Source organism: Chanodichthys erythropterus, chromosome 18 (assembly GCF_024489055.1).
Source record: "Chanodichthys erythropterus isolate Z2021 chromosome 18, ASM2448905v1, whole genome shotgun sequence".
Lineage (NCBI taxonomy): Eukaryota > Metazoa > Chordata > Actinopteri > Cypriniformes > Xenocyprididae > Chanodichthys > Chanodichthys erythropterus.
Genome location: NC_090238.1, coordinates 13,936,478 through 13,964,427, shown reverse-complemented (window position 1 = coordinate 13,964,427; position 27,950 = coordinate 13,936,478). Strand labels below are relative to the sequence as shown.

The 27,950-nt window shown below is 38.1% G+C and overlaps 1 protein-coding gene across 1 annotated transcript; it reads left to right on the top strand.

Annotated features, from left to right (window-relative positions):
- gabrr2a (gamma-aminobutyric acid type A receptor subunit rho2a) lies at nucleotides 1-27,935 on the top strand. Its single transcript, XM_067367300.1, has 9 exons — nucleotides 1-125; nucleotides 2,153-2,259; nucleotides 10,549-10,616; nucleotides 19,182-19,405; nucleotides 23,436-23,518; nucleotides 23,616-23,756; nucleotides 24,768-24,920; nucleotides 25,027-25,238; nucleotides 27,618-27,935. The coding sequence occupies exons 1-9, from the start codon at nucleotides 1-3 to the stop codon at nucleotides 27,933-27,935; spliced, it is 1,431 nt and encodes a 476-aa protein (XP_067223401.1).
- Nucleotides 27,936-27,950: the final 15 nt, after the last annotated feature.

Sequence of the window (27,950 nt, the reverse complement as noted above, 5' to 3'; positions counted from 1 at the left end):
ATGCCTTATCCGAGTCAGTTACTGATTTTAGTGCTCTTCCTGGGCTCGTTTGGGGAATGCCGGAATAAACACGCAACGAGAGAGAGGAGGTGGACCGGAGCTGTGGAAACTCAGAAGCATGGGACGTAAGTGGCGATTCAGTCTTTGACAGCCAAACTTGGATTGACATCTCATGCTGATGATTATGTAGACTACACCTGCACATTGCTGGGCTCACTGTTAATGATGAAAAAGTTGCTTATGTTGATGACAATAATCACACTGAAGATGACTGAGAATGTCAAGTACACAGAACATCTTTGATTCCATCTATTTAACTAGTCCCAAATTTTAATTTTAAAGTGGAAGAAAAACATTAATTACTGCATGCTAAGATTTTTATTTTTTTTACTTAAAGACATAGTTCACCTAAAAATGAACAATTTATCATCATATACTCACCCTCATGTTGTTCCAAACTTGTATGAGTTTCTTTTTTTTAATCTGTTGAACACATAAAATATTTTAAAGAATGTTGATAACCATACAGTTGACATCATCCATTGACTTCCATAGTATTTTTTTTCCTACTATGGAAGTCAATGGGTGTCGTCAATTGTTTGATTACCAACATTCTTTAAAATATCTTCTTTTGTGTTCAACAGAAGAAAGAAACTCATACAGGTTTGGAACAACTTGAGGGTGAGTCAGTGACAATTTTTTTTTTATTTTGGGTGAACTATCGCTTTAAGGCAGGTTTTTAGTTGGCCAATTCAAATTTTTACTGTGCAGAGAGGCTGATATTATACAATTTAATTAATTATAGCAATTGGGATATACAAAATTTTATTAGTTGACCCTAAAATGTATATGTCTGGTCCCTTTTTTCTATACTTCTCCATGAATTATTTTTTTTTCATCTGACAATACAGGAATGCCTCAATAAAGTTGTCTCCCAATCTAAATCATTATTAAAATTACGTTGCATTAACCAAACAAGTTGTGGTATACATGTCTAATTCTGTGCATTTTTAGGTAAATGAAAACAAAAACAGCAAAAATTCACTGAATGTGTCAGACTTTGTAACTTATTTCTAAAAAAAAAACCCACTTCTGTTAATCGACCAAGCGGGCACAGTTATCGGCTGATGCTGGTAATCTCCAAATATAGTCAAATATCATATGTCGTATATTTCTCAGTCCATTACTAATTACAATCATTTGATGATAAAGTTTCTGATTTATGTGTTCAGAGATGACAGTGTTGCACATAAGAACTGAGGTGATGGTATATCCTCATCCATTGATGTCTCTCATCAGACTCATTTTTCCACCATTTTTATTAGCCCGATTTCTATATGACAGCAGAGTGCCATAAATGAGGCCAGGGGCCGGGGTGCAATTAACGTGACCCAGACAGATGATACCGCCACTGAACCGAAATGCGTATGACGGGTGTGCTCGGACTGGTACTTTTACTCCACGTGTCACGGGCACGTTTCGCCCATCTGCCAAGGACAGAACGTTGGCACAAAGCTGTCCTGACAAGCTGATATGGGTACAGCCTCATGGTTCTATGAAATTAAAACAAACAAGCAATCTTCAGAATTAACATGTTGTTAGAGTGCAAAAGCCTGCAAATTTGCATGAGTAAATCCAGCAGTATCACTGCAGACAGGGTGCCAGTCATGGCAAGCTGCCTTCTGTCTCATATTCGCAACAGGAAATAAATTACAAATGGCAAGAAGCTGTGAGGAATGAGGCAGCGACTACTCGCTGGATTCTTTTAAGTCACTGTCAGTGATTGTTATAAAGGGTTAATTATGTTGATTGCTTGACTGGAACAAGCACAGTTCATGAAATCCAGCGTTCGGGACTCATCTCAGCGTCTGTCGATAAGATCTCCTGTAATTTGAAACAGATCCGGCTGCAGCAGCTAGTTCATCACTGCCTTAACAATTTGTTGATACAAGCGCCGTGTATGATCTTAATCCGTCATTACACTTTTGTGGCTGCATTTTCACAGAAATTATATAAACGTCATTGACTTTGAGGGTACAGGCTGAATTTTTCCTGTAACTTCTGCTTGTTTTCACATAATAATAGAGCACATTGTCCAAATTCATGATATAAGAGGCTGATTTGAGTGTTTTTGTGACTTTGAAACCCGCAGCTCCCTAGCAAAGAAGCCGCCAGATGTGACAAAATCACGACGACTGAAAACGGAGCAGTTGTTGAAAGTGGATGATCACGACTTCACCATGAGGCCCGCATTTGGAGGTTAGTTCATCATTCTCCTGTGTTGCAAATGTGAACTGAATTCCCTTAATTTATATGCCATAACCTTCATCTGGGAGTCTATTTTAAATGTACATGTACAGCATGTGTGATGTAAAAGGATTAGCGTCAACATCCTCCATGAGCAGCTGAAGATTAGTCAAAAATACTATACTTTGGGGCATGAGACTAAGAAAGACACAAGTCCTGCCAATGAAGCTGATAAAATACTATTATAAATTCCTCAGTCCATTATTTACCTAAAAGCCACTAAAATATTTTTTAGTTTCATTGTTTTGGTCTTATGTACAGATTTGCACATATTAAGTATGCACAATTGGAGAACATTCGGGTCAGTTATTTGACCAGCAGGCATAAAATCTACACTGGCTCCCTCTAGAGGGGTAAACAACCTCCCTATCAAGCACTGCTGTAAATAAGACTGGGATTTCAGTTTAACTGGAGTACATATGGTTTTGAGAATTGGAATTTGTAATGTGCATTAGGTAGGTGAATTTAGACTATTATTATTTGATATTAAGCCATACAGTTACCTGCATAAAATCTCCAAATATGGACTACTGTCTAGCTGATGTAACATACGAAGTCCATGAGTACGAAGTTTTATGATTCCGAAACAAAGAAAAGTTTTAAAGAAATAGATTCTGCATTATTTCTAGGTTACTATAATTAAATAATTACATTTGTGTCATTGATCATGTGACTTTGTACAGACAGTCAAATGTTTTTGCTTCCAAAATCAAAAGATGCTCTTTGGATCATCTCAAAGCATTCTGGAGAACACAATCATCAGGTTTTACACAAATTTGTGAAGGAAGGAACTAAATACTTCATGGAATTCTTTCAAAATTTTCAGGTAAATATTCCACTCAGTTTTAGTTAGTTATATTATTTCATGTTAAAGTGTAACTTTCAACCTGGTTTGTATTGTTACAATGTCGGTATGTTTAATCGTTCTCCATGTTACCTGGACCGAGAAATTCATGTTTATTTGTCAGCGTTTTGCATCATCCAGCAGTTTTCATGAAAACTACAGATTATACTTCCACATTTTTGTATCCCTGCCTAGAAACAGTCGAATCGACTGATGGTTATTAACAGAACGGTTATTGTAAAGCTAGGTTTATCACTGAAAATTGTATCGTACTATGTCTACTCTTTAAACAGCATTATGGTAAAAATAGAACACTAACAACTTTCTTACCTGTACGCTATGGTGTTTTACTTCGGTCTGAACTGAAAGAACGGAGTTTCTTTTAGTTTTTCCCCTACATTTGTCTTGAAACACTGTGTTCATGGTCATCCAGTTTGAAATGTTGTCCACAAACTACAAACTTTTTATTTTAGATATTCAGTCGCAGCGTTCTCTCCATATTGACTTTGCAGCCTTTAGCTGCTGCCTACAACACGCTGGATCCTTCACTGGAAACCGAAAGTAACTCACTCCTACTAAACATTTACTCTTTGAATTCTTGCAGATAGGAACAATACAAGTTGACACCCATTATGACTTAAAGTTTGCTAAGAAGTATTTGCTACTAAAGCAAGGCAGTATTGACTCTGGTCAAGTGTATCCATAGCAGACTGGTGGGAGTGGCCTTGGATGGCAACATGCCCAGTGCATTATGGGTGTTTTCTTACCTATTTAGAAAAGGGAAGATAGCAGCCTTCTTTCTGTTTTCTCTAGTCGGGCACCAATTTTATTTTTTCCCCACTGCCTTTCTACTGCAAAGCAGACAAGTTTTATTGAAAGCCCATTTTGCCAGCGGTGAAGTACCCCTTTAAGAATAAGAATGTAAGGTTGGTCTGCATGCTTTGATTAAATTTAATTTATGCATTGACATGGATTTGCTTCGACCTTGATTCCACATATTTCCTTTACAAAGCAATAACTTATTAAACTCACGCAAATCAATTGCAGTTTTTAAGCTTTTTTAACTTGGCAGATGAAGCTTTGTATACTTTACTCAAGGTTTTTACATAAGTTTTAATGAGATTGTCACTGTCACTTTTAGGAGCGTTAACAATCAAGCAGATCACATAGAAACAGCTGGATGTGTTGGTAAATTGATCCTCTGGGAATTGTTTACCCAAAAATTGCCATTATTTATTCACTCTCATTTTGTCTCATAACCCTTATACTGTACTGTGATATTTTCATTGAATTTCAGTGATAATCATAGTAACAAGAGACTTTGAAGCTCCAAAAAGGATGAAAGAAAAAAAGTCATACCATAAAGGTATCATAAAAGTAGTCCATACGACTTATACCGATCAGGCATAACATTATGAGCACTGACAGGTGAAGTGAATAACATTGATTATCTCTTCATCGCGACACCTGTTAGTGGGTGTGATATATTAGGCAGCAAGTGAACATTTTGTCCTCAAAGTTGATGTGTTAGAAGCAGGAAAAATTGGCAAGAGTAAGGATTTGAGCGAGTTTGACAAGGACCAAATTGTGATGGCTAGATGACTGTGTCAGAGCATCTCCAAAACTGCAGCTCTTGTGGGGTGTTCCCGGTCTGCAGTGGACAGTATCTATCAAAAGTGGTCCAAGGAAGGAACCGTGGTGAACCGGCGACATGGTCATGGGCGGCCAAGGCTCACTGATGCACATGGGGAGCATCAGTGAGCCTGGCCCGTGTGGTCCGATCCCACAGACGAGCTACAGTAGCTCAGATCGCTCAAGAAGTTAATGCTGGTTCTGATAGAAAGGTTTGTTACGTATGGGGCTGCATAGCCGCAGACCAGTCAGGGTGCTGCTGGGAAACCTCAGGTCTTGCCATCCATGTGGATGTTACTTTGACACGTACCACCTACCTAAGCGTTGTTGCAGACCATGTAAACTCTTTCATGGAAATGGTATTCCTTGTGGCTGTGGCCTCTTTCAGCAGGATAATGTGCCCAAAGCAAAAATAGTTCAGGAATGGTTTGAGGAGCACAACAATGAGTTTGAGGTGTTGACTTGGCCTCCAAATTCCCAAGATCTCAATCCAATCGAGCATCTGTGGGATGTGCTGAACAAACGATCCACAAAGTCCGATCCATGGAGGCCCCACCTCGCAACTTACAGGACTTAAAGGATCTGCTGCTAACATCTTGGTGCCAGATACCACAGCACACCTTCAGGAGTCTAGTGGAGTCCATGCCTCGATTGGTCAGGGGTGTTTTGGCAGCAAAATGGACCAACACAGTATTAGGAAGGTGGTCATAATGTTAAGTTTATATATTCTGTAGGTATATGATATAAACATGTCCAGATTCAAAAATGGCATGTCAACATCATGGTCAGCAAAATGCCATTGTTTTGTGTCTGTGTGTGTGCAAGATTATTATGGAATAATGACTTGATATGGCTTCAGAAGACTTTTATGGTGCTTTTTATTTTTGGTGTTTGTCCTTTATGGAGTTTGACAGTCTTAGCCAATGGCCACTATAAAGTGTAAAGATTCAAAAACTTCCCCTTTTTATGATCCATGGACAAAAATAGCAGCATATGGGGTTGGAATGACAGGAGGGTGAGAAAAATCATGTCAGAATTTTAATTTTTGTATGATCTATTCCTTTAATGCAGAGACTCCTCTAGTCTACCACGGTTAGAATGGTATTAAAGGATGAAATAAGGGGGAGCTCAAGGCTTCTCTTTGTACGACACTTAAAAGTTTGAGCAGTAAAGGCTAAGAACTAATGAAAGTTCTCCTGCCAGTCCATACAGTCCCCCTATTCTTTTTTTAATGATGTGTTCCTATATAGGGCAAAGAAAAAGAAACACTCCAGTGTTTGATGCTGTTCCTCCTATGAATAGAGTATCTAAAAAGTCACTCATTTGGATGCTCTGACTCGGCGTGCATTTGGGAATTGCTCTCTGTTCAGCAGGGGGTCACAGCAAAGGGAATGAAAATAGCCCAAACATATTCACCCCCTCAGACGCATACACAGATCTGTCATCTCTTTCAGTGATGCATTGTTGCATCTGCTTGACGGTGAAAATCTCACTGCTAGTTCAAAACATGATGTAATGAGTTCACAACTGTCATCCAGTGTCATTGATTCATAGTATTATAGATTTTCACCCATGGGAGGGTTTTAAGAGCATTTTCATTTGATGTTCTCCCAAAACACTAAATAGTCAAAAAAAAAAAAAAAAAAAAAAAAACAAAAAAATAAGAAGAAGAAAAAAGATGCTTTTTTTTTTTTTTTTTTTTAAGCACTAAACAGATTTTTAAAATTTTATATAGAATTGAATAAAATATATATATAGAATTGTGCAATGAGCTTAAAGTAGGGGTGTAATGATATTCAAACTGAACCGAAAAACCATGATACACCAACCACGGTACAAACCGCGATACTCTCATGGCGTACCGAACCAACCCCACCCCCTGCTGCCCCGCCCAGCCCTGGCCCATTGGATCTACACACATGTAGGGCTTACTGCAGGCATTTCCTGGAATGTCATAAATTATATTACTTCTGTGAGGCATATTTGGAGTTTCAGCTCGAGAGCGCCCTCTGGCTTCCAGTATGGATGAAACAGACATATGTTTAGCACTAGGTAATGCTCGCTCCATCCTATTTGGGGAAAAATAGGAAAAATGATACTACTCTTTAAAGAAATTTGAAGTAAACATGATAATCCCTATGTTTTGTCTCCAGTGTACAGGGTTTTTTTTTTTTTTTTAGTGGATGCATAAGAGGCTCATATTTCATTTTAAAGACATGGACTTCATTTTGATTGTGCATACCTCTCGAAAAAAATTATGGAATTATTGTCAGAGATTTCTATTATAATAATATAATATTTTATAATAAATCCTTAGACCCCCTGGATGTTAACAGGTAACCCTGCAGTTTTTCATAAAATAATTTTTTTGTAAAGTGAAAATATTATTATTATTATTATTATTATTTTCTAATTGTTATATTTATTCTTAAATACTCTTTTTATTTTTAATACTGAACGTTTAATGTGCAATAGTAATATTTCTTATTATGTTTTTTTTTTATTTAGCAATAATAATCATAATAATTATTATTAGTCGTAAATAATATAAAAGCACAAATTTTGGGGAAAATTGTTCCTACAAACAAGCACAACAAACCTGGTATACTTTATACATTTGTTTTTGTTTATTTTTTATAAAAAAATTGCATTTTAAATCACAAATCACAATTTTAACCAGAAAAATCACAATTACATTTTTCCCCACAAATCATGCTGCCCTAGTGTTTAGTTTAGTTTAGTGTTGGGTGTAAAAAGCCTTCTTTAACAAGGGGCTAAAAGCCACCCATGAAAAGCCAAAGACCAAGGCAAAAATGGCACTGAAAATATATTGGAGGGAATAGATTTGTTGTGAAGGATCTGCAAAATGGGCCCTATTTGACTTTGCATTTGCGAAATATGCCTATACTGAATGTATCAGACTGTACTAAAACCAAAGTAATAATAGAGAAAATCTTCTTAAGTAAAAATACTTAAGTGGTTATGAAATGCCAAGTGACTAAATAAACAGGTTGGTTCAGAACAAGGGGTTATTTTTGCATTTAGAGGCTACTCGAAAATATCTTGCTGTATCAAAAGTATTTGCATGGTTTAGATGAACCATTTCTTTTCAAAGCTCTGTCAGTACCAGTATTTGTTTTTTAATCTTCATGCACTTTTGGACCGGGAAAAATTACATATACAATTTCTAGAAAACAATGTTTTTAGCATGCTTTTCATCATCAAATTGCAGGATTCTACCTAAGCAATGATTAGTAAAAGGTAGTGCAGGTATAATGTGCCATGTGTACTGAATAAATGAGATTTACTTCAGAAGCAAAAGAGAATTGCTAATGCATGACTGCAGTCTGGTTTAAATCCAGAGACGGCTAACTGATGGTGCATAAAGCTTATGCCTAATCCTCCACAAGGGAAGTATCGGTTGATGTACACAGAAAACCTATAGCACTCACTATGTGTTTATGGGTCATTATAGGGCAGTATGTGTTTCTTGATGTGAAGGATTATATATATTAAGGATTTGTCTCATGCTGTATGATGATGTATGCATCCCTGTTTACTTCTGTCTGCAGATTTGCATATGTTCAATGCTGCTTTCAATACTAATGTTCTGGCCAGCTGGGCCGAAAATCAGATACGAACCGAAATGAAAGATCAAAAGATATCAAGTAACTTCTCTCTGCCGGGATGCCACATCTCAAAGCCAGCTGTGTTTTTCACGCTATTTGTATAGCCAAAATCGGCTGAACTCTGACATTCGGCGAAAGGATCAGTTAGTCTTGCAATCTGCATGCAAAACTGAAGATGATTGCATTACATTTTGTTGCTCCTCTCTCTCTTTTCTCACTTTTTTATTTTTTTATTTTTTATTTGTCTGTTAAAGACTTAAGCGATCCTCGCTGATGGGTTTGTCCATCTGGAGGATCGCTCGATCTGCTATGGACTCGGGCGCTCTGGCGCTAGAGACGAGATTAATCTGGCAGCGGTTTGTAGTGACCGGACCAATCCTTGTGGATTAGCACATGCAACTATCCCAGCCTGCCCTGCCCCGCAGACAGCTGGTTTAAAGACCACCCACTCGCCAGACATCAACCAGCGATCACCAGCTCAGCGGCGTGGCCTCGGGAACTTTGAGAGAAAAGCACTATTATTAAAATCAACCCTGGAAAGGGGTGATTTGATCTTTTTTGTCAATTTAAAATGAACATTTTGTCATAATCATTATGTCTTTTCAAACCAGTTTGACTTGCATTCTTCTGTGGAACACAAAAGGATGTCTTTTTTTAAATTAATTTTAAGAGGATAAAAATAATACGGGTTTGGAACAACATGAGAGTGTGTAAATCTGTGTGCCTTTCTTTTGTGGAACATAAAAAGAGATATTTTTATGAATTTTCTAAGAGGATAAAAAAATCATGACAGTGTGTAAATAATAAATAATAACAATAAAATCTTTTTTTTTTTTTTTTTTTTGATGAACTATCCCTTTAATGAACGTTCTGTTATAATCATTAAGTTGCTCCAAATCTGTGTGCCTTTTTTTTCTTCTGTGGAACACAAAAGGAGATCCATTTATGAATTTTAAGAGGATAGAAAGTCAAATGGGTTTGGAACAACATGAGAATGTGTAAATAACCGAGTATATACTGTTTTTTGCATTTGTTTTTGATGGGAAAAGCACAAATAATAACCACCTCCAAGTGGTAACTACAACTGAGAAATGGGACACTCAAGGTCATTCTAATGGTTTCAGACTCAAACTGACAGCAGGGGGTTGATTAGTTTGGACAGATCGATTTTACCTAGAAGCTGTGTACTTATTTAGGCTTATTTGTTTGAAATGAAAAGCCTTGATGATACATGACAGGGAAATTGACAGGATGGAGTCCGGTGGGTGTTGCATGGCAATAGTTTACTTATGAGGATCTGGATTACATAAGCAAATTTGTAAAAGTCATCTCCAGTTGGCAGTTATTTATCTACAAGGCTCAAATGCATTTTCTGCAGCATATTAAGCAATGCTTGTGCTTAATATGGAGTTTTTTTTTATTAATATGGAGGGTTTTTTTTTATGAGCGACACATTAAGTGACACATAATGGCAAGTTTCAGTCAGTGTCAGTATCATTTTGAGCATCAAAGTTTAATCCACCATTTACTATCTCCAGTAATCTCGTCGGATTACTTAAACTAGGAGTGGAACACACTGGAAATCTCGTTTCGAATCTGTCCGACGTTCGTGCATCATCCCCTTCCATATGTACCGGCCACCCCCTGCCCATTTACCTAAATGTCTTACCTTCTGAGTGACAGATAGCCCTATTACACTAATCCTGGGAAAGAGCAAGGGTTTATGTTTGCTACAAAAGACCTTACAAGTGCAGCTCTATGTAGGATATCAAAGCTGCAGTTCCGGTTGAAGGCCTGTCCTTTGAGAAACTAGCGTTCCTTACAATCTGTCAGATGTCAAAGCAGCTGCTAAGCCTTTTGTGAACAGATCTGGTGGAAAGCAAACAGATTCAGATCTGGCTGTGAGGACGTATTTAATGATGCACACAGAAGTCTTAGCAAACTCTCTGATAATTGCAACTGGTATGAAGCTGTTAGACTCCAATAAACAATGAGTATTATGAAAAATGAATGCATGGCATATGCAAAAGAGGTCATAAAGCAGTGGGATGGAGAAAAATGGTGTAAATCAATTGACAAACAGAGTTTGTATATATATATTTTGGATGAATGTTTTTTGTTTTGTTTTTTTTGCAGGTCCTGCTATTCCAGTGGGAGTTGATGTACAAGTTGAAAGCTTGGATAGTATTTCAGAAGTAGACATGGTAGGTAATCCTAAACATTTGCTTTTCACATGTGTTGTTTTATGTAACATCCTCAACTCTTTGACTCTAAATTCTAGAACATATGATCACACATTAAACACTTAAATTTTAATTTAAAAAACAAGAAATAATTTTTTGCATTGTGACATTATTTTCATTCCAGTTAAGCATATTTTCTCATCAAATTATTGAGATATGTACAGATGTCTTTTGAGTTCCCTTTCAAAGTGGAACTTTGACACTGCTTCATGGAGTTGAAACGATGGGGAACGCCCTCAGCGTGACTGGTGTCTGAACACGTGTACCAAACATGCCAAATATTGGCTGACGGCAGTCTATGACATCACGAGTGAGCACCCGTGTGTATAAGAGGGCACCTGCAAGACACGTCATCAGCTTTTTTGTCTTCAGGAGCCATTTGTTTGTATGCATGTGTAAGACCAGAATCTAGGGTCCGTTCTTCGTACCTCGATTAATACATCTGAGATGATTTGACAGATTCTAGATCTTCTAATCATGATAACTGAACTCTGGCTAATTTGGCTCTTAAAACGAATTTGCGGATTGGATTAAAATATCTGGATTAAAGGGATAGTTCACCCAAAAATGAAAATTTGATGTTTATCTGCTTTACCCCCAGGGCATCCAAGATGTAGGTGACTTTGTTTCTTCAGTAGAACACAAATGATGATTTTTAACTCCAACTGTTGTGGTCTGTCAGTCGTATAATGTGTGTCAGTGGGAACTTCATCTATAAGAGTAAAAAAAACATGCACAGACAAATCTAAATTAAACCCTGCAGCTCGCGACGACACATTGATGTCCTAAGACACGAAACGATCGGTTTGTGCGAGAAACCGAACAGTATTCATATAATTTTTTACCTCTAAAACACCACTATGTCCAACTGCCCTCCACATCTGGTGTGTGAGGTCTGAACGCATTCTAACAAGGGAAGTGATGTCTCGCACTCATTGAAGCTAAGCGCGAGAGATCACTTCCATCATCAGAACGTGTTTTTTGACCTCACTAACAGGATGTGCAGGGCAGTTGGACATGGTGTTTTAGAGGTAAAAAATTATATAAATACTGTTCGGTTTCTCGCACAAACCGATCGTTTCGTGTCTTAGGACTTCAGTGTGTTGTCACGAGCCGCATGGTTTAATTTGGATTTGTCTGTGCATGTTTTTTTGACTCTTATAGACGAAGTTCCCACTGACACACATTATACGACTGACAGACCGCAACGGTTGGAGTTAAAAATCATCATTTGTGTTCTACTGAAGAAACAAAGTCACCTACATCTTGGATGCCCTGGGGGTAAACAGATAAACATACAATTTTCATTTCTGGGTGAACTATCCCTTAAGTTGCCTAAGATTACTGCGCATTCTCATGTTCCCTGAAAAGGGCAGATGTATCGATACTCGAAACCACAATCAGCAATGCAGCGATTGGCTGGAGTCAAGACGGCAACGTAATGCTATCATATATTTAAAAAAGACACCTGCCATAAAACTTGACAAATGTCTAGACATTTATAAGGAAACAGCCATGCGAATAAAATGACAGAAGAATGACATAAATGTTAATATAGATAAATGAAATGTGCCCTTTTTTTTTTTTTTTTTTTTTTAACATGATTAGGCTATATTCATGATTTCTAGTATTTGTGCAGGCACTTTTTATTTCAATGTTGTAATTGGCAACTAATTTACCTTTGAAGCAGATTTGACAGCATTAATTTAAGTTTCTTAAGGGTCAAGATCAAGTTATCTGCATCTCCTGCTAGTGTTGTCAAAAGTACCGACTTCGGTACCTAGTCGGTACTGAAATTTTAAAAACGTGACGCTTTGAGCACTGTTGAGTGGATTCGTAAACATCTCTGATTGGCCGTTGTTTTCACGGCTCATCGGATATGTCTGTGATAGGCTTCAATGATCAACGCTGTAAAAACGTTGTGAATAGTCATCAATTAATCTCTTCACTAAGCGCTTACACAGATACACACGGGAGCGTTTGAAAGCAGGCGTCTATCGCGGATCGGTCCACTGTTAGACACCTGCTTTCAGTCGCTCGCGCTTCCTCAAAACGCTTTCAAATTCAAACACTTCTGTGTGCTTTCAAATGCTCCCACGCATTGATCATTGTAGCCAATCACAGGCATATCCGATGAGCGCATCAACACAATTGCCAATCAGAGATGTTTATGAATCCGCTCAACAGCGCTCAAAGCGTCACGTTTTTAAAATTTCAGTACCGATAGGCACCGAAGTCGGTACTTTTGACAACACTATCTCCTGCGCTTCATCAAGCCACTCCCATAATAGCTGTCGCAGTTCAAATTAATGCACACACGGCATAGACTATCTGTACATCGTGTGTGAGACTCCAATAAAATTATTAGGTATTCCCTCATGAATGAATCTCTCAATGAGTAAAACTGGCTGTGTCTATGTTATGATATACTACATGACATTATAATATTATATGCAAATTTATTTTTAAATCATTATTGTCCTTGGTTTACATTAGGATACTCTTGTGGGAAAGTGGCAGTGACTGGGACAAATTTGAGCATCACCTCCGCTTAAAAAGATGCAGTCTAATCCTGTTTACATGAAATAAGCCTGCTCCCAAGCAGGTTTAAGCTTACAGACCTTTTGCTATGACAGCAAGTCCAGGATGAGCGTCAAAGAACCGAGCAATCCAAGATAATGCCAAATCGTCATCAATCAAATCCAGCTAACTGAGTTAGCAATGTATGAAGAACGGGCCCCTGGATGTGGTCATTGTGCTGCATTCACGGCAAGAGCTTCTGTTTTGTTTGATTCTCTCTTGAGGGACAGAATCTAGCATTTGCATGGAGCATGTTCAGCTCTCAAGAGAGTTGGATGCGCTCATTGTGAAGCATTCACAGTAAGAGCATTTACTCTTTCTTGATTTTCTTTCGAGGGATAGAATCCTACATTTGCACAGAGCGTGTTCGGCTCTTTAAGGAGTTGGATGCACTCATAGCGATGCATTTGCAGTTGGAAGCTCTGTTCTTGCTTTTTTTTCTTAGAGTGATGAGAGTCCAGCGTTTTTACGGAGCGCTTTCTCTTAAGGGAGCTGAATCCATACACTGTAATGCATTCGCTGTGGCAAGCTCCACCCATGTTTAACTCCCTTTTGAGAGATGAGAGTCAAGCGTCTGCACTTCATGCTTCGGGTTCCACTGCTGCTGAGGTGGCAGAGCAGAATCGATCGTGAGGATTGTAGGTGAAGCTTGGGGAGAAGTCTGATGGGAGTTTTTCCATTTTTGGGCTTCTCCTGATACATCCATTCTTCTCAATCCCATTGGGTGAATTTGGAAGCTTGCTCTTCAAAGAGAGCAAAATTCTTCTGATCTGAATGGAGATTCCACGTTGCAGCCTTTTTCGACTTGACTGAGAGCATATTACTAGTGTCTAGTCTAAGAAATAAGATAGTTGGACCATCTTGTAGCTTGTTGCAAGGCATATACGGTGGCGAGACAGGCCTGAGGCCATGCACACCATGGAATCTGCCTAGCTAGGAAAATAAAGAAAACTGAGGGTGGTGTTCCCTCAGGAAGGCACATGTGTTGCAGGGAAACCAGGCCTACCCATTGAGTGGTATAATCTTCTGAAAAAAAAAAAAAAAAAAAAGCCACAGATCCAGCCATCCGTGTCACAGAGCACACGGCCAATGCATCAGCCATTGTGAAAACCTTTGTCCTTGATGATCTTTTCTCGCACTCTGACCTCTTCAGGTAGAGAAGTCTACAGAGGCTAGGAGTCAGTCAGCAGCTTTCAGGAGATATATCCCACTCTGGGGGTCCATGAGTGATGAGTATATCAGCAGAGAAAAACATTTCTGCTCTTATGGACCTGTGGTGTTCTTCTACGAAGAAGTGGCCAGAGGCAGACAGAGTGACAGGCAAGAGGCAGACTCTGTTGTCCTCTCCAGCTATATAGAAATTAAAGTGGACTAGTGAGTCTGCTTGCTTCTCGAGTAGATCCCTTCTTATTGCTTACATCCTACAGATGAGGTCGCTGACTAGAGGAGTAGTCGCGATGAGATGATCTACTTCATTTTTAGTATGCACTTCTAGCTCAGATGGTGAAACTGCTGAGAGACATCCATTTTAGAAGGGTTGGTCGCGGTAATATGATGCAACTCCCTCACTTTCGGTTGCAATCCTATCCTTAGAAAAACGCGTTCTGTGTGAACGGCCCCTAAGAGTGGCAACACTGAAGTTTGTAGCCTGTAATGTTAAAGTTAAGAAATTTTGCATGCTTCCTTTGGAAAGCTGCTCAAGTACCCCTTAGGGTAGAGCAAGGTTGACAAAATTATGATGGGTACTTACAATTTTCCCTCTGGTTCGTTTACCTCCCTCCCTAACTATTGTTGAGTCTTGAAATAGAGATATCGCTTTAGATGGGTACTGTACTAGTACCAATCATTAGCTATAGCGGGTTTTGAGTTGAGTAATTTTGGACCTGAGCTCCCTTGTGGTTCCTTTGGGGTTAAAGCCTAGGTAATGAGAGTTACTGGGCACACTGCATTATGCCCTGCTTTCAATTCACCTCCTTTCAATAGGCAAATGTAAGGATGAAAGCTTCCTTTTAGAGGAGTAGCAACATTATGGAGCCTCAAGGGCCAATTACTATGTGTTTTTGGTACCTTATGGTCTCCCTGTAATAAGCTGCTTAAGTACCCTTTAGGGTAGAGCAAGGTAATTGGAAGTATGTTGGGCAACTCATAACTCCCTCTGTTTCATTTACCTCCCTGTCCAACTATTGTTGGGTCTTGAAGCAGGGATATTGCTCCCCATTTTGGATGGGCACTCGACTATGGCCCTGGTTTGACTGTACTAATAAGTAGAGGATGTTTGCCTATGCCATCCCTCCTTGTTGTCTGTCACATAATGCCTTTCAAACAGGGTTCAGCTGTCCTCCCTCATTCATTTGGGGTCTTGAAGTAGAACCTAAGTTCTCTTGCGGTTCCCTGGGGGGTTTAGAGTCTGGGTGATGAGAGTGGAGGCTACACTGTATTATGCCCTGCTCTCATTGCCCTCCTTACCTGAGTAGGAGTAAAGATTAGTCTCCAATTAGAAGGGTAGAAATAACTGAAGGTTGTATTCTGAATAATTACTAATTAGTAATTACTAAGCTAATTATTAAACTTTTAGAGCAAAGAGGATGGAACTACGATGGGCATCTCACAGTACCTCTGTTTTGTTAACCTTCCTCTCCAATTAATATTGGAGCTTGAAGTAGGGATATTGTTCCTTTTTGGAAGTGTGCTCTACTATGGTCGACAATTCTAATAAGTAGAGGAAGTTTGCCTGTGAGTGATTCCTCCTTGTTTGCTGTCACATGCTATGGTCTGGTGCAAAAAAAAAGAGGCACTAGCTATAGCGGATCTTAGGTAGAATGCTTTTACTTAAGGGCAGGGTATAAGCTGCTCTCCCCTTGTTACATTGGGGTCTTTAAATAGGGCTTAAGCTCCCCTGTGGCTTCCTTGGAGTCTAGAGCCCGGGTAATGAGAAGTACTGGGCACACTGCATTATGCCTTGCTTTCATTTTCCTTTTTTCCCTGAATAGGAGTAAGGATTAGGCTTTCCCTTTGGAGAGGCAACAGTAGTAAATAGTCTGAAGGATTAATTACAAAGGGTTTGAGCACTTAAGCCATGCTCCCTTTATTGAGCTGCCCTCAAGATACCATTGAGGTAGAGCAGAATGGATGGGATTGTGATAGGTATTCACAAAATTCCTCGGTTTCATTTATTCCCTCCCCAACTATGGTTGGGTCTTGAAGTAGGACCCTTTTCTCCCTCATGGCTGGGTATTGTGCAAAATCTCTAGTTGGTCCATGCTGGGAAAACCTGACAAGTAGAGGCAGTCTGCCTGGTGGCCTCCTTTCTTTTTAGGGCAGCACTCTGATCAGATGAGTGCAGATTAGTCTCCTAGTTGTTCCTGCAGAGGTTCTTTGCTCAAACAGTGTTGAGTGCTCTCACCTATGACTTTAGTGTAAATAAGTAGAGCTTAAGCTGCCTTGCGGTTTCCCTAGGGTTTAAGTTGCAATGAGATTCATGTTTGAATCCCTTGCAAAATTAGTTATATTCTCCACCTTGGAAGTAGTGGTACATTGAAGGTCGTAGTTGATTTACTTCCTTTGATAAGCTACTCTCTAAGGACTTTGTTTGTTAGAGCTTTTGCTCTTGGGGCCTTTTAGGTTTCTTTGCCTGCCGTGCAAGGGAGGGAGGAAGGTTGTAAAGGCCAGGACTTCTCTTGGTATAGAGCATGGAAGCTTGGTTACCTTCTTTTGCTATTAGAGAAATTGAGCTTAGTGAGTGGCTCCACTAAGTAATTTGCACCCTGTGGGTTGATGTGCTTTGACTCCAGCTAGGTGATCTGTAGAGTCAATCTATTCTGTGCCCACTATGGTTTGCATATCCACAGCCTAGTGAGGCAGGCATCCCCTTAGCCTGAAAGAGTGGGAATCAGTTCCCCATAGCGTCAACTCCATTGGCACATGTCAAAGTTCCTCATGGGCACTCCACTCGTGACAAAGACAATAATTGTCTTGCATATGTAAATGCATAATATGGGCTTTATGCTACATTTAATTTAATTTATATATCAAAAGCATCGTAAGCCTAAGTTGATCATAGCTCCATTGGTGGCAATGGAGGTACGATCAACTTAGGCTAACGATTCTTTTGGGAAATTCTGCCCTGGACATTTTCTTGACAGATTTTGTAAGATTCACCCTCTATTTTATAATTCTCTTGCTTTTTGCCCATTTATTACTGGCTGTTTTACAGTTACTGTGTCCCAAAGGTATTTCTAAAAAAGAGAGCTTCTGTGTCTCTGATGGAAGAAACTTTGATCATGAATCTTCTTTTTACTTCTGTTATAACAGAATATGACACCCATTCTGTCATTCCGTTCTCATGTTTTAGATTTCACACTTGGTAGAAGCCTTTGTGTGATGTAACAAAGAAACTTAGTGGTGCTTTTATTGACCATATATAATTACTGGCCGCTCCAAGTGTTTATGGTTGTATAACTAAAAGATAGAATAGAGAAGGAATTATCTGCTCGATTGATTTAAAGAGACATAGCTGTTATGTTGAGGATTGAGAGGTACATGGTTAGACTACAAAGAGAGACATGTTAGGAATGTATATGGAAAATTGGCCATGTGCTTGCTGCAGTGAAAAACAGTTGTCCTTTGTTGCTCCCAAAACTTTGCAGTGTGTACATTGTCATTATTTATCAAGAAAATAAGTGAGTCTCACATATCCTTTGAAGAGCATGTCCAGATCATATTTCACCCCAAAATCACAAGGAAGAAATTAGAAACAACATGTTGCTTATAAAATGAAGCCTTCTGTATTTAACGGGCCATTAAGGTTTTTAGCATTGTGACATTAATTTTTATGACAATCAATCATATCCCCTCCTCTCAATTCTCATTGTGGTAATGCAAAGAAAATCACGTTCTAATTACCATAATGCAGAAAATAAATGGAATTTTATCATTTACTCATCAAGTTGTTGCAAACACGTGACTTTCATTGTTCCCTAGATCTCAAAAGGAGAATTTCTAAAGAACATTGTCTCCCTTTTGATTGAAATTACAAGGAATGGAGCTTAAGCTTCAGAAGGACACAGAAGTACCATACAATTGGTTCATATGACTTGTGCGCTATGTTCTTCAATCTTGAATCAGAAGTCATAAGATTTAGAAGACTTGGAATATTGCACATAAGTCATATATTAACCACTTTTATGGTATTTCTGTGTCCCTTTTAAGCTCTAGTCCCCATTCTTGAGACATGTACAGTCTCCAAACGTCTCCTTTTGTGTTCCAAAGAAAAATGAAAGTCATAAAGATTTGGAACAACATGAGTAAAATGTTAGCAAACAAATGATCACAGGATTTTCTTTTTTTCATCCTTTATATGTTTTTCTTTCACTTATATATATTTTTTTACATTCATGAGAATCATACATGTTTCACCTCATAATGAGAGGCTTTGAGGGAGATGATGTCCTAATTCTAAAAATCTTAATGGTACTACTTAATGGTTCTATAAAAGGGCTTTATTATATATCTTGTTTTTGTCTTATGATTTTTGTGACAAATTTTCATGACATTAATCCAAATATATACCACCATTGAAAAGTTTGAGGTTGACAGGTTATATATATATATATAATATAACATTTTAAAATACCTGTTTTCTATTTCAAGAAAATAGAAACTACTTTTTAAAATGTAATTTATTCATGTGATGCGAAGCTGAATTTCACCATTTACTTAATTTTCAGTAACATTGTAAATGTCACTTTTGATCAATTAAATGCGTCCTTCCTGAATAAAAGTATTAATTTCTTTCAAAATACAAATCTTACTAACCCCAAACATTTGAACGGTAGTGTATCTCCTCTGTGCATGTTCAAAAAACAGGGAGGATAGAGCCTCCTGTAAAGATTGTTGTGACTGAATATTGTAAAAACTTCCACAATCTCTTTCCCTCCATCTGTGAAGGACTTTACTATGACATTATACCTGAGACACTACTGGAAGGATGAGCGCTTGTCCTTCACCAGCACCACAAATAAAAGCATGACTTTCGACGGCCGCTTGGTGAAGAAGATCTGGGTTCCTGATGTCTTCTTTGTCCACTCTAAAAGATCTTTTATTCATGACACCACCACAGAAAATATCATGCTGAGAGTGTTCCCTGATGGTCACGTTCTCTACAGCCTGAGGTAAAAAAGCAGATTATCAACACTAGCATTTCTGACTTTTAAGTGAGCCATTATAATTCCAATTATATGTAAGTTATGTATATATGTATAGAGTTTAAATGTATTTATGTAAATGTACTTATACATATTTATTATTCATGTTTATTTTGTACAATATAAGAAAAAGTTAATATTTTTCCAGTTGTTCAGCAGTTACTACATTACACCTCTAAGCAACTGAACTACTGCATGTGGTTTAATTTAAATAAAATGTGGTTTGAAACAAAAGCATGTCGTTGGGCTTAAGCATTTGCATATTGCTGTGGTGTTAAAATTAGAACGATGCTTCTGGCCTGTGATGTTTTTGCCGTGCCTTTTGTGCTGCAAGTTAAAAAATTAGGCCAAGCTACCTGCATGCAGGCTATAATCAAGGGCTAGTGCTGAGTTCAAAGTCAAATTTCAGACACTGTTCTGGCTCCAGGGAAAGTGTCATTATTGATGGGACTGGCCCAGATTATTTCCATTGTCCGACAAATGATGGACACCACTGCAGAGAACAGAGGAAAGAAATACTGAGAGAAAAATGAGATGGCCTTAGTGCCAGTTCAGTAAATGGCACTAATATTCTGTTTTTGACTAGCATTACTAAGCACATTTGCATCACATTTACATTTTTATTCTTAGCAGAAGCTTTCTTACTAAAGCCACTGTCATTTCAATCCCATATGACTTTCTGTTTCTGTGGAACACAAAAGGAGATGCTTAGCAGAATGTTCAAGATGCTCTTTTAAGCCTGGGGCACACCAAGTCGATGATGGTCATGCAACGTCGGAGCGTTTTTAAGCATTGATCGTCTAAGTTTTTCTGGTGTGTTCTGAGAGAGAACTCTGATTGGCTGTTCAGTTTAGCCAAAGTCCCTTTAAGACAAGTCATTTCACTCGGCGGGCATCTTTGAAACGCCTCTCGGGCATCCAAGTGCAGCTCCTATCTCTTTTGAATAGTGAAACATAAAATTCTCTAAAGTTGTTTGCCAAGCTTTCGATTAAATTTCATATTTTAAATCACCAATGAAATCTGACAACTGTCTCATGAATTTTGTTTCTTATAGCTCAAATGATGACAAAAAAACTGTATTTTTTGGCGTGTCTCTTGTGCCTCATTTTGGAGGTGCGCATTTGACTGTTTCTATAGGAACCGGAGCTTCTAATGGCCACTGCAGTGACGCGATGACTTTACCAATTGATTGAGAGCCAATTGGCTCTTATTTAGAAGGCCGAACTTATTCTGTCATATTGAGCGTTGCACTTTCGCCCATTCAAAACAATACGAGTAACGCATCTTGTGTTATTCTATAGACTTTGGTTTAGCGAACAAGTCAAAGAACTAGCAAACGAGTCAAAGAGAGCTAGTCACACGAGTAAAACAGCAAAACAGTGACCAAACAAGTCAAGGCTGTTCTAATTTTACATCATGTACCTGAGTGAATGTTTAATATTAACGTGAGCCAAGTGAAATATAGAAAGTGATCAACATAAATCATATTCAAAACTGCTTTGTTAATGGTTTGTGTATCTGCAGCCTGCAGTGCCGGTCTCCCTTTCTGAATTACAAATGTAGACAAATAAATATGAAAAAACGTGCGTGCTGGCTGAGAGTCGGCTTTAGTTCTCTTTGTTTGTTCATGTGCAGTTTTTTTTTTCCCAGATGCAGGCGACGTGAGGCAACAACACAGTCGGTTTTTATCAATGCTAGTTGTTTGGCGTCATTTTGGTGTGTCCCTACCCTTACACCCATTCTATTGAAAAGAGCAGCTTGGACATTCTGCTAGAAACTCCTTTTGCATTTCACAAATGCAAGAAAGTCAGGTCACACTTTATATTAGATGTCTTTAACTAATTTATTAAAATTTCCTGATCATTTACTCACCCCCATGTCATCCAAGATGTTCATGTCTTTTTTTCTTCAGTCGAAAAGAAATTAAGTTTTTTGATGAAAACATTCCAGGATTTTTCTCCATATAGTGGACTTCAACGGAGCCCAAATGGTTGAAGGTCAAAATTACAGTTTTGTTGCAGCTTCAAAGCATTCTACATGATCCCAGACGAGGAATAAGGGTCTTATCTAAAGAAACATTGCTAATTTTCTTAAAAATAAATAAATTACGTTTTAACCATAAATGCTCATCTTGAACTAGCCCTCTTCTTCTTTATTTGAATTCCGACAGTGTAGACACTGCTAAGTGTATTACTGCCCTCCACAGGTTAAAGTTTGAACTAATTGTTATATACTTGCACTAGAATATTGTATATGACAATTTAGTTCAAACTTTGACCTGTGGAGGGCAGTGATACACTTAAAGGTGCCCTAGAACTTTTTTTTTAAAAGATGTAATATAAGTCTAAGGTGTCCCCTGAATGTGTCTGTGAAGTTTCAGCTCAAAATACCTAATTTTTTTTAATTCATTTTTTTAACTGCCTATTTTGGGGCATAATTAGAAATGAGCCGATTCAGGGTTTGTGGCCCTTTAAATTTCATGCTCCACGCCCCAAGAGCTCGAACTTGCCTTGAACAACAAAAAAAAAGTTCAAACAGTTAATATAACCCTCAAAATGAACCTTTACAAAGTGTTCGTCATGCAGCATGTCTAATCACATAAGTACAGTGTTTATTTTGATGTTTACATTTGATTCTGAATGAGTTTGAGGCTGTGCTCCGTGGCTAACGGCTAATGCTACACTGTTGGAGAGATTTATAAAGAATGAAGTAGTGTTTATGAATTATACAGACTGCAAGTGTATAAAAATGAAAATAGCGACGGCTCTTGTCTCCGTGAATACAGTAAGAAATGATGGTAACTACATTTAACAGTAGGCCTACATTAGCAACATGCTAACGAAACATTTAGAAAGACAGTTTACAAATATCACTAAAAATATCATGATATTATGGATCATGTCAGTTATTATTGCTCCATCTGCCATTTTTTGCTATTGTCCTTGCTTGCTTTCCTAGTCTGTTGATCCATCTGTGCACATCCAGACGTTCTGCCCTTGTCTAATGCCTTTCATCCAGACGTTAATACTGGTTGCCCTTGTGTAATGCCTCAATCATGGGCTGGCATTTGCAAATATTGGGGGTGTACGTAACAGTCGGTATTATGATGAGATTCGCCTGTTCTTCGGTGGTCTTTTAAACAAATGAGATTTATATAAGAAGGAGGAAACAATGGAGTTTGAGACTCACTGTATGTCTTTTCCATGTACCGAACTCTTGTTATTTAACTATGCCAAGGTAAATTCAATTTTTGAATCTAGGGCACCTTTAAGTGTCTACACTGCTGGAATTCAAATAGAGAAGAAGAAGAGAGAGCTAGTTCAAGACGAGCGTTTATGGTTAAAATGTATAAGATTAAAAAAAAAAATAGAAAATGAGCAATGGTTTCTCTAGATAAGAACCTTACTTCTTGTCTGGGATCGCTGTAAACTGTAATTTTGACCTTCAACCGTTTGGGCTCCATTGAAGTCCATTATATGGAGAAAAACCCTGGAATGTTTTCATCAAAAACCTTAATTTCTCTTCAACTGAAGAAAGAAAGACATGAACATCTTGGATGACATGGGGGTGAGTAAATTATCAGGAAATTTTAATTAGAAAGTGAACTAATCCTTTAAGGGGCAGGTGTAGGGTCAACAGTGAAATTATAGATATAATTACAGAAATTAATAACAGATGTGATTTATATTTTAAATATAAGTACAATATAAAAACAAGTATGTGCACAATAAGTGCATTCTATCAAATTTGATCAATTTAATTTATGATTAATTTAAATCTTAGAAGTAGTTAGTAGTCTCATAGTAGTTATTGACAAACTCATACAGGTTTGGCCATGAGGCCAATACAGATACCACTTTTCTTGTAACTGCAAATGAAAATTCCATGGATTTTGGGCTCGAAAACTGAAGTCTGTGAGAAATATGATGAAATATAAAGATCTAAGACGGTGGGTTTCTGTATTTTCATCCGTGTTATACATGGTTCTTATGCCCAGGGTCACTGTTACAGCAGCCTGCAACATGGACTTCAGCCGTTTCCCACTGGATTCACAGACCTGCACTTTGGAGTTGGAGAGCTGTGAGTGAATGACTAATTTGTGTTATTTTAGTGCGACACATGCTCAATCCACTCTGCCAAGTTAGTTTTTCCTGAATTGGATCCTTTTTTTTTCTAGACGCCTACACGGATGAGGATCTGATGCTATACTGGAAAAGTGGAGATGAGTCTTTGAGTATAGATGACAAAATCTCTCTCTCTCAGTTCCTCATACAGAAGTTTCACACTACCTCTCGGCTGGCTTTCTACAGCAGCACAGGTATCTGGGGATTATTTGTCAAGTTAATTTATTTCAAACACTGTGGCCCCAAGACAGATTTGGACACTTAAGTCACACTTAAAAGTGTAGGAATTTTATTACATTAAATATCAAAGCAAGTGGCATCTGCAAGCAAATAATGCTAGAGCTTTCCTCCGAACTAACTTCACTTCTCTGTGACGGGTATACAGTGACATTTAACCAACTGGTGCCACTGGTTCATCAGATTGTGTTCAACAACCACAATGTGTGCTGATTGTATAAATATTTTTATATATTACATCTTTTTGTGAAGTATTTAGCTTGAAAAGTGTGCTTGTGTGCTGTCTTGCTTTAAAGCAGTGAGAAAGTAGCTGTTAAGAAAGCATCTGATCATAGTGACGTAGATATGTTTGCTCCGATTCTGCATTCCAGTAAAGTCACATCACGTGACGCTTAGCGCTTTATACAATAGACTGTTTGTTCATGGTTAAAACTGTAAAGCTGTTTGCTTTTATACAATGTCAGTGTCCCTTTCATTTAGAATTACAACTTCAATTTTTACTATAAAGCAGCTCTCCAGTGTTTTCAAGTTTTACTCACGGACATCTGACCTCAATGGACTGAACAGAAGAAATAATCGTGTCACCTACCTGTTATGTATTTGCCACAGACCAGTGGTAGTTCGAAAGTGTTTACTAGTCAGAGTGAACTTTTCAGCAAAGTTTGTTTTGGCAAGCTGTTTCGAACTTCCAAAACGAACTGCAAACGAACTTTGATTTGGCATGATTTTGTTGGAAATGCCATCACATTGGTTTGTTCTTTGATTTCGCTTGAAGTATATCAGGGCCTTAAAAGAACTCTTTCAAAAACATGAATAAATCTTACGTACCTCAAACCTTTGAACAATAAATGTAAATGTCACTTGTTTTTTTTTTTTTCATTTAAACCTCTGAAAGTTTTATAAGTGTGGAGGAGTTAATATTTGACTCTATCATCCATCTGCATTTTTATCTATCATTCTCTCTTTAGGATGGTACAACCGCCTGTACATAAACTTTACACTTCGCCGCCACATCTTCTTCTTCTTGCTGCAGACATATTTCCCTGCCACTCTTATGGTTATGTTGTCCTGGGTGTCGTTCTGGATTGATCGCAGGGCTGTTCCAGCCAGAGTTTCATTAGGTAAGATTATCACAAATCAGTATTTTGGCCTCAGGCGTCACTGCTGCTTCCTATGTCGTGTCACGTGCACCTGCAGATCTTAACAGGATGTGGTGATTTTATCCAGGTATCACCACGGTGCTTACTATGTCTACCATCATCACTGGGGTGAACGCCTCCATGCCCAGAGTCTCCTACATCAAAGCTGTGGACATTTACCTGTGGGTTAGTTTTGTGTTTGTGTTCCTGTCCGTCTTGGAGTATGCGGCAGTCAACTATCTGACCACGGTCCAGGAGAGGAGAGAGCGTAAGCTCAGAGATCGAGCAGCTCGAGAGCAGGTAAAAAAGAGAACAGTTTATCCCAAAATTAAAATTTATTTAATTTAATCTATTTTTTAAAGAACCCATGACATGAAATGTAGAGTGTTGTGGCTCTTAGTCCTTGTTTGTTAGTTTTGAGTAGGGTTGGGAATCGAATACTTAAGGTCAGGAATCGGATACTTGTATTATTTAAATTTCGATTCCTCTTATCCATTCCTGTGTGTGCATTTTAATATGACTTTAAACCATTCAAGAAGACCCGCGCAGTGTTTTCTGTGCCAAACATACATGCAAGCGCATGCACAGAAATGATGATTTTAAACCATTCAAGGTCAAGAAGACCCACACGCTGTTTTCTGTGCTGTACATACATCCAAAATGCATGCACAGAAAAAGGGATTTTAATGTGATTTTAAACTATTCAAGTGCGAGAAGACTCGAACGCTGTTCTGCACACATATCCAAAACATGCACACAGAAAGCCACCTCTCATACATTATAGTGCACGATACTGAACTGACTTTTCTTTTGCATCTTTTTGCACTTGAACGGACAAATACACACAAAAATATGTCAAAATATTCTTGTAAACACAGCTGGTTATGTCTTTGGTGCATTTATAACAGTATATTATCTGTGTAGCTCTTAAAGTGACAGCAGCCTGATATTCCTGCTGCCGCCTCTATAATAACGTTAATAAAACAACAAAAGACAAAGAGAAAATTCCCTCGCTGTTCTTGACTGAATAACTTTTGTAACTATATTTGTATATAGTATTCTATAAAGTATATTTTGTTTATCAAGTGCAGTGTTATATTTTACATTTGATTACATTTTTTTTTTTTAAATTACTGAGTGTTTATTTAATTAAATTTATATTAGTTAGGTTAGTTGTTTTTTTTTTTTTCTGTGGTATTTTTAAACCATAGGCAAAGATTACTTGTGTAAGTGTCCTTTAGCCTGTTGATTTTTTGGTAATGGTTTTCAGCAACAATGAAATTTTTTTTTCACAAAGACTTAGAATAATGTGAACAATATCTGTTTTTTTTGTTTGTTTTTTACCTTGTTGGAATCGAAATTAGCAATCAGTAGACAAATTTAAACAATACCCAACCCTAGTTTTGAGTGGAATCTGTCTGCAAACATACACCTAAAAATGAGTTGCTAAATGTGATTAAAATTGTGATATTTTTTATGGAGGGAAAATTGGACCAAAATATTGCTATAAAAATATAAACATTTCAAGTTATAGAATGCTAGACTGTATTGCATATTTAATTTTGTTTGTGGAGCTTTATCTTCTCGGAAATAATAAATATGGTTATTTGCATTTTTAATGTTTATAAAATGTCTTCACTTTTAGTAATCCAATCAAATAATGAGATATAATAATTCAATTTTTAAGAACTGTTGAAAATCATGGCGGATATGACTACCAGTTCATCAAACTGGAAATGAAAGCTGAGCGCAATGCATTGTGCGATATGGTACTGATAACGGCATACACTTTTTATACTCTTGTGTTGCTCTCAGTAATTCCGGGTACAGAAAAGTCATAATTACTTTGCACATTATACATACTATATACTGCAGCAACAATAAAAGTTGTATGGTAGTATGCGACATAGCCACAAGCCATGTTTAGAACTGATATTTGAATACTAGCATAATACCAAAGTCCCTTTAAGACAAGTCATTTCACTCGGCGGCCATCTTTGAAACGCCTCTCGGGCATCCTGGGCATCATGCGATCTCTTTGAATGGGGAAACATCAAATTTTCCAAAACTGTTCGCCAACCTTACGACTAAATTTCATATTTGAAATCACCAATGAAATCTAACAACAACCGGCTCATAAATTTAGTTTCTAAACGCTCGAATCATGAGAAAAAATCAGTATTTTTCAGGCTGGATCAAGCTAATGCGCATGCGCAGACCTAAACATCTGACAGTTTCTATAGAAACCGGTGATTCTAACGGCCGCTGCAGTGACGCGATGACTTTACCAGTCGGCGACTGGCTCTTATTTAGAAGGCGGGACTTATTCCGCCGTATTGCACGTTACACTTTCTCCCATTCAAAACAATACGAGTGACACGTCTTGTGTTATTCTGTAGACTTTGATAATACTTACTACACAATGGTTACTATTTTAAAACAAAAAAACAGTATTTTCCAACTGTAATCCATTACTTTGTTGTCATAACCTCACGTCATATCCCACATGACCTCATTATGTAAATATAAATAAAAGTAATTTTAATCCCATCTTGTGCACAAACATCTTATTCAGTGCCCTTGTTTATTAATGCCCACTGATAATTTCCCCTTGTTAATGATCTCTTCTCTCTCTTTGCTCTCTGTTGTCTCTGTGTCGCCCAACTCAACATATTCCAGTCATTACCATGCACCTGTGGTATGTCCCACACCAGGACCATGATGTTGGATGGGACTTACAGTGAGGCTGACACCAACAGCTTGGCTGGCTACACAGAGGCTCCCATGGTTCCAGAAGAAGTGGTGCCAGAGAAACAGGAGCATATGGTGGTTCACATGTCAATGAGCAGCGAGTCCACCGCCACTAAAAAAAAGGGCATCCGGGCATTTAAAAAGGGCATTTACCAGAACACGCATGCCATTGATAAGTACTCCCGCATGATCTTCCCAGGAGCCTATATAATTTTCAACCTTATTTACTGGTCGGTGTACTGCTGATCATCCTCCAGCTAC

Bases quoted from the DNA above. Each gene is read 5' to 3' on its own strand.
- gabrr2a (XM_067367300.1), top strand. From the start codon at position 1: ATGCCTTATCCGAGTCAGTTACTGATTTTAGTGCTCTTCCTGGGCTCG. The intron at 2,260-10,548 runs GTTAGTTCATCA...TTTTTTTTGCAG, and splicing joins CATGAGGCCCGCATTTGGAG to GTCCTGCTATTCCAGTGGGA. The intron at 23,757-24,767 runs GTATCTGGGGAT...TTCTCTCTTTAG, and splicing joins GGCTTTCTACAGCAGCACAG to GATGGTACAACCGCCTGTAC.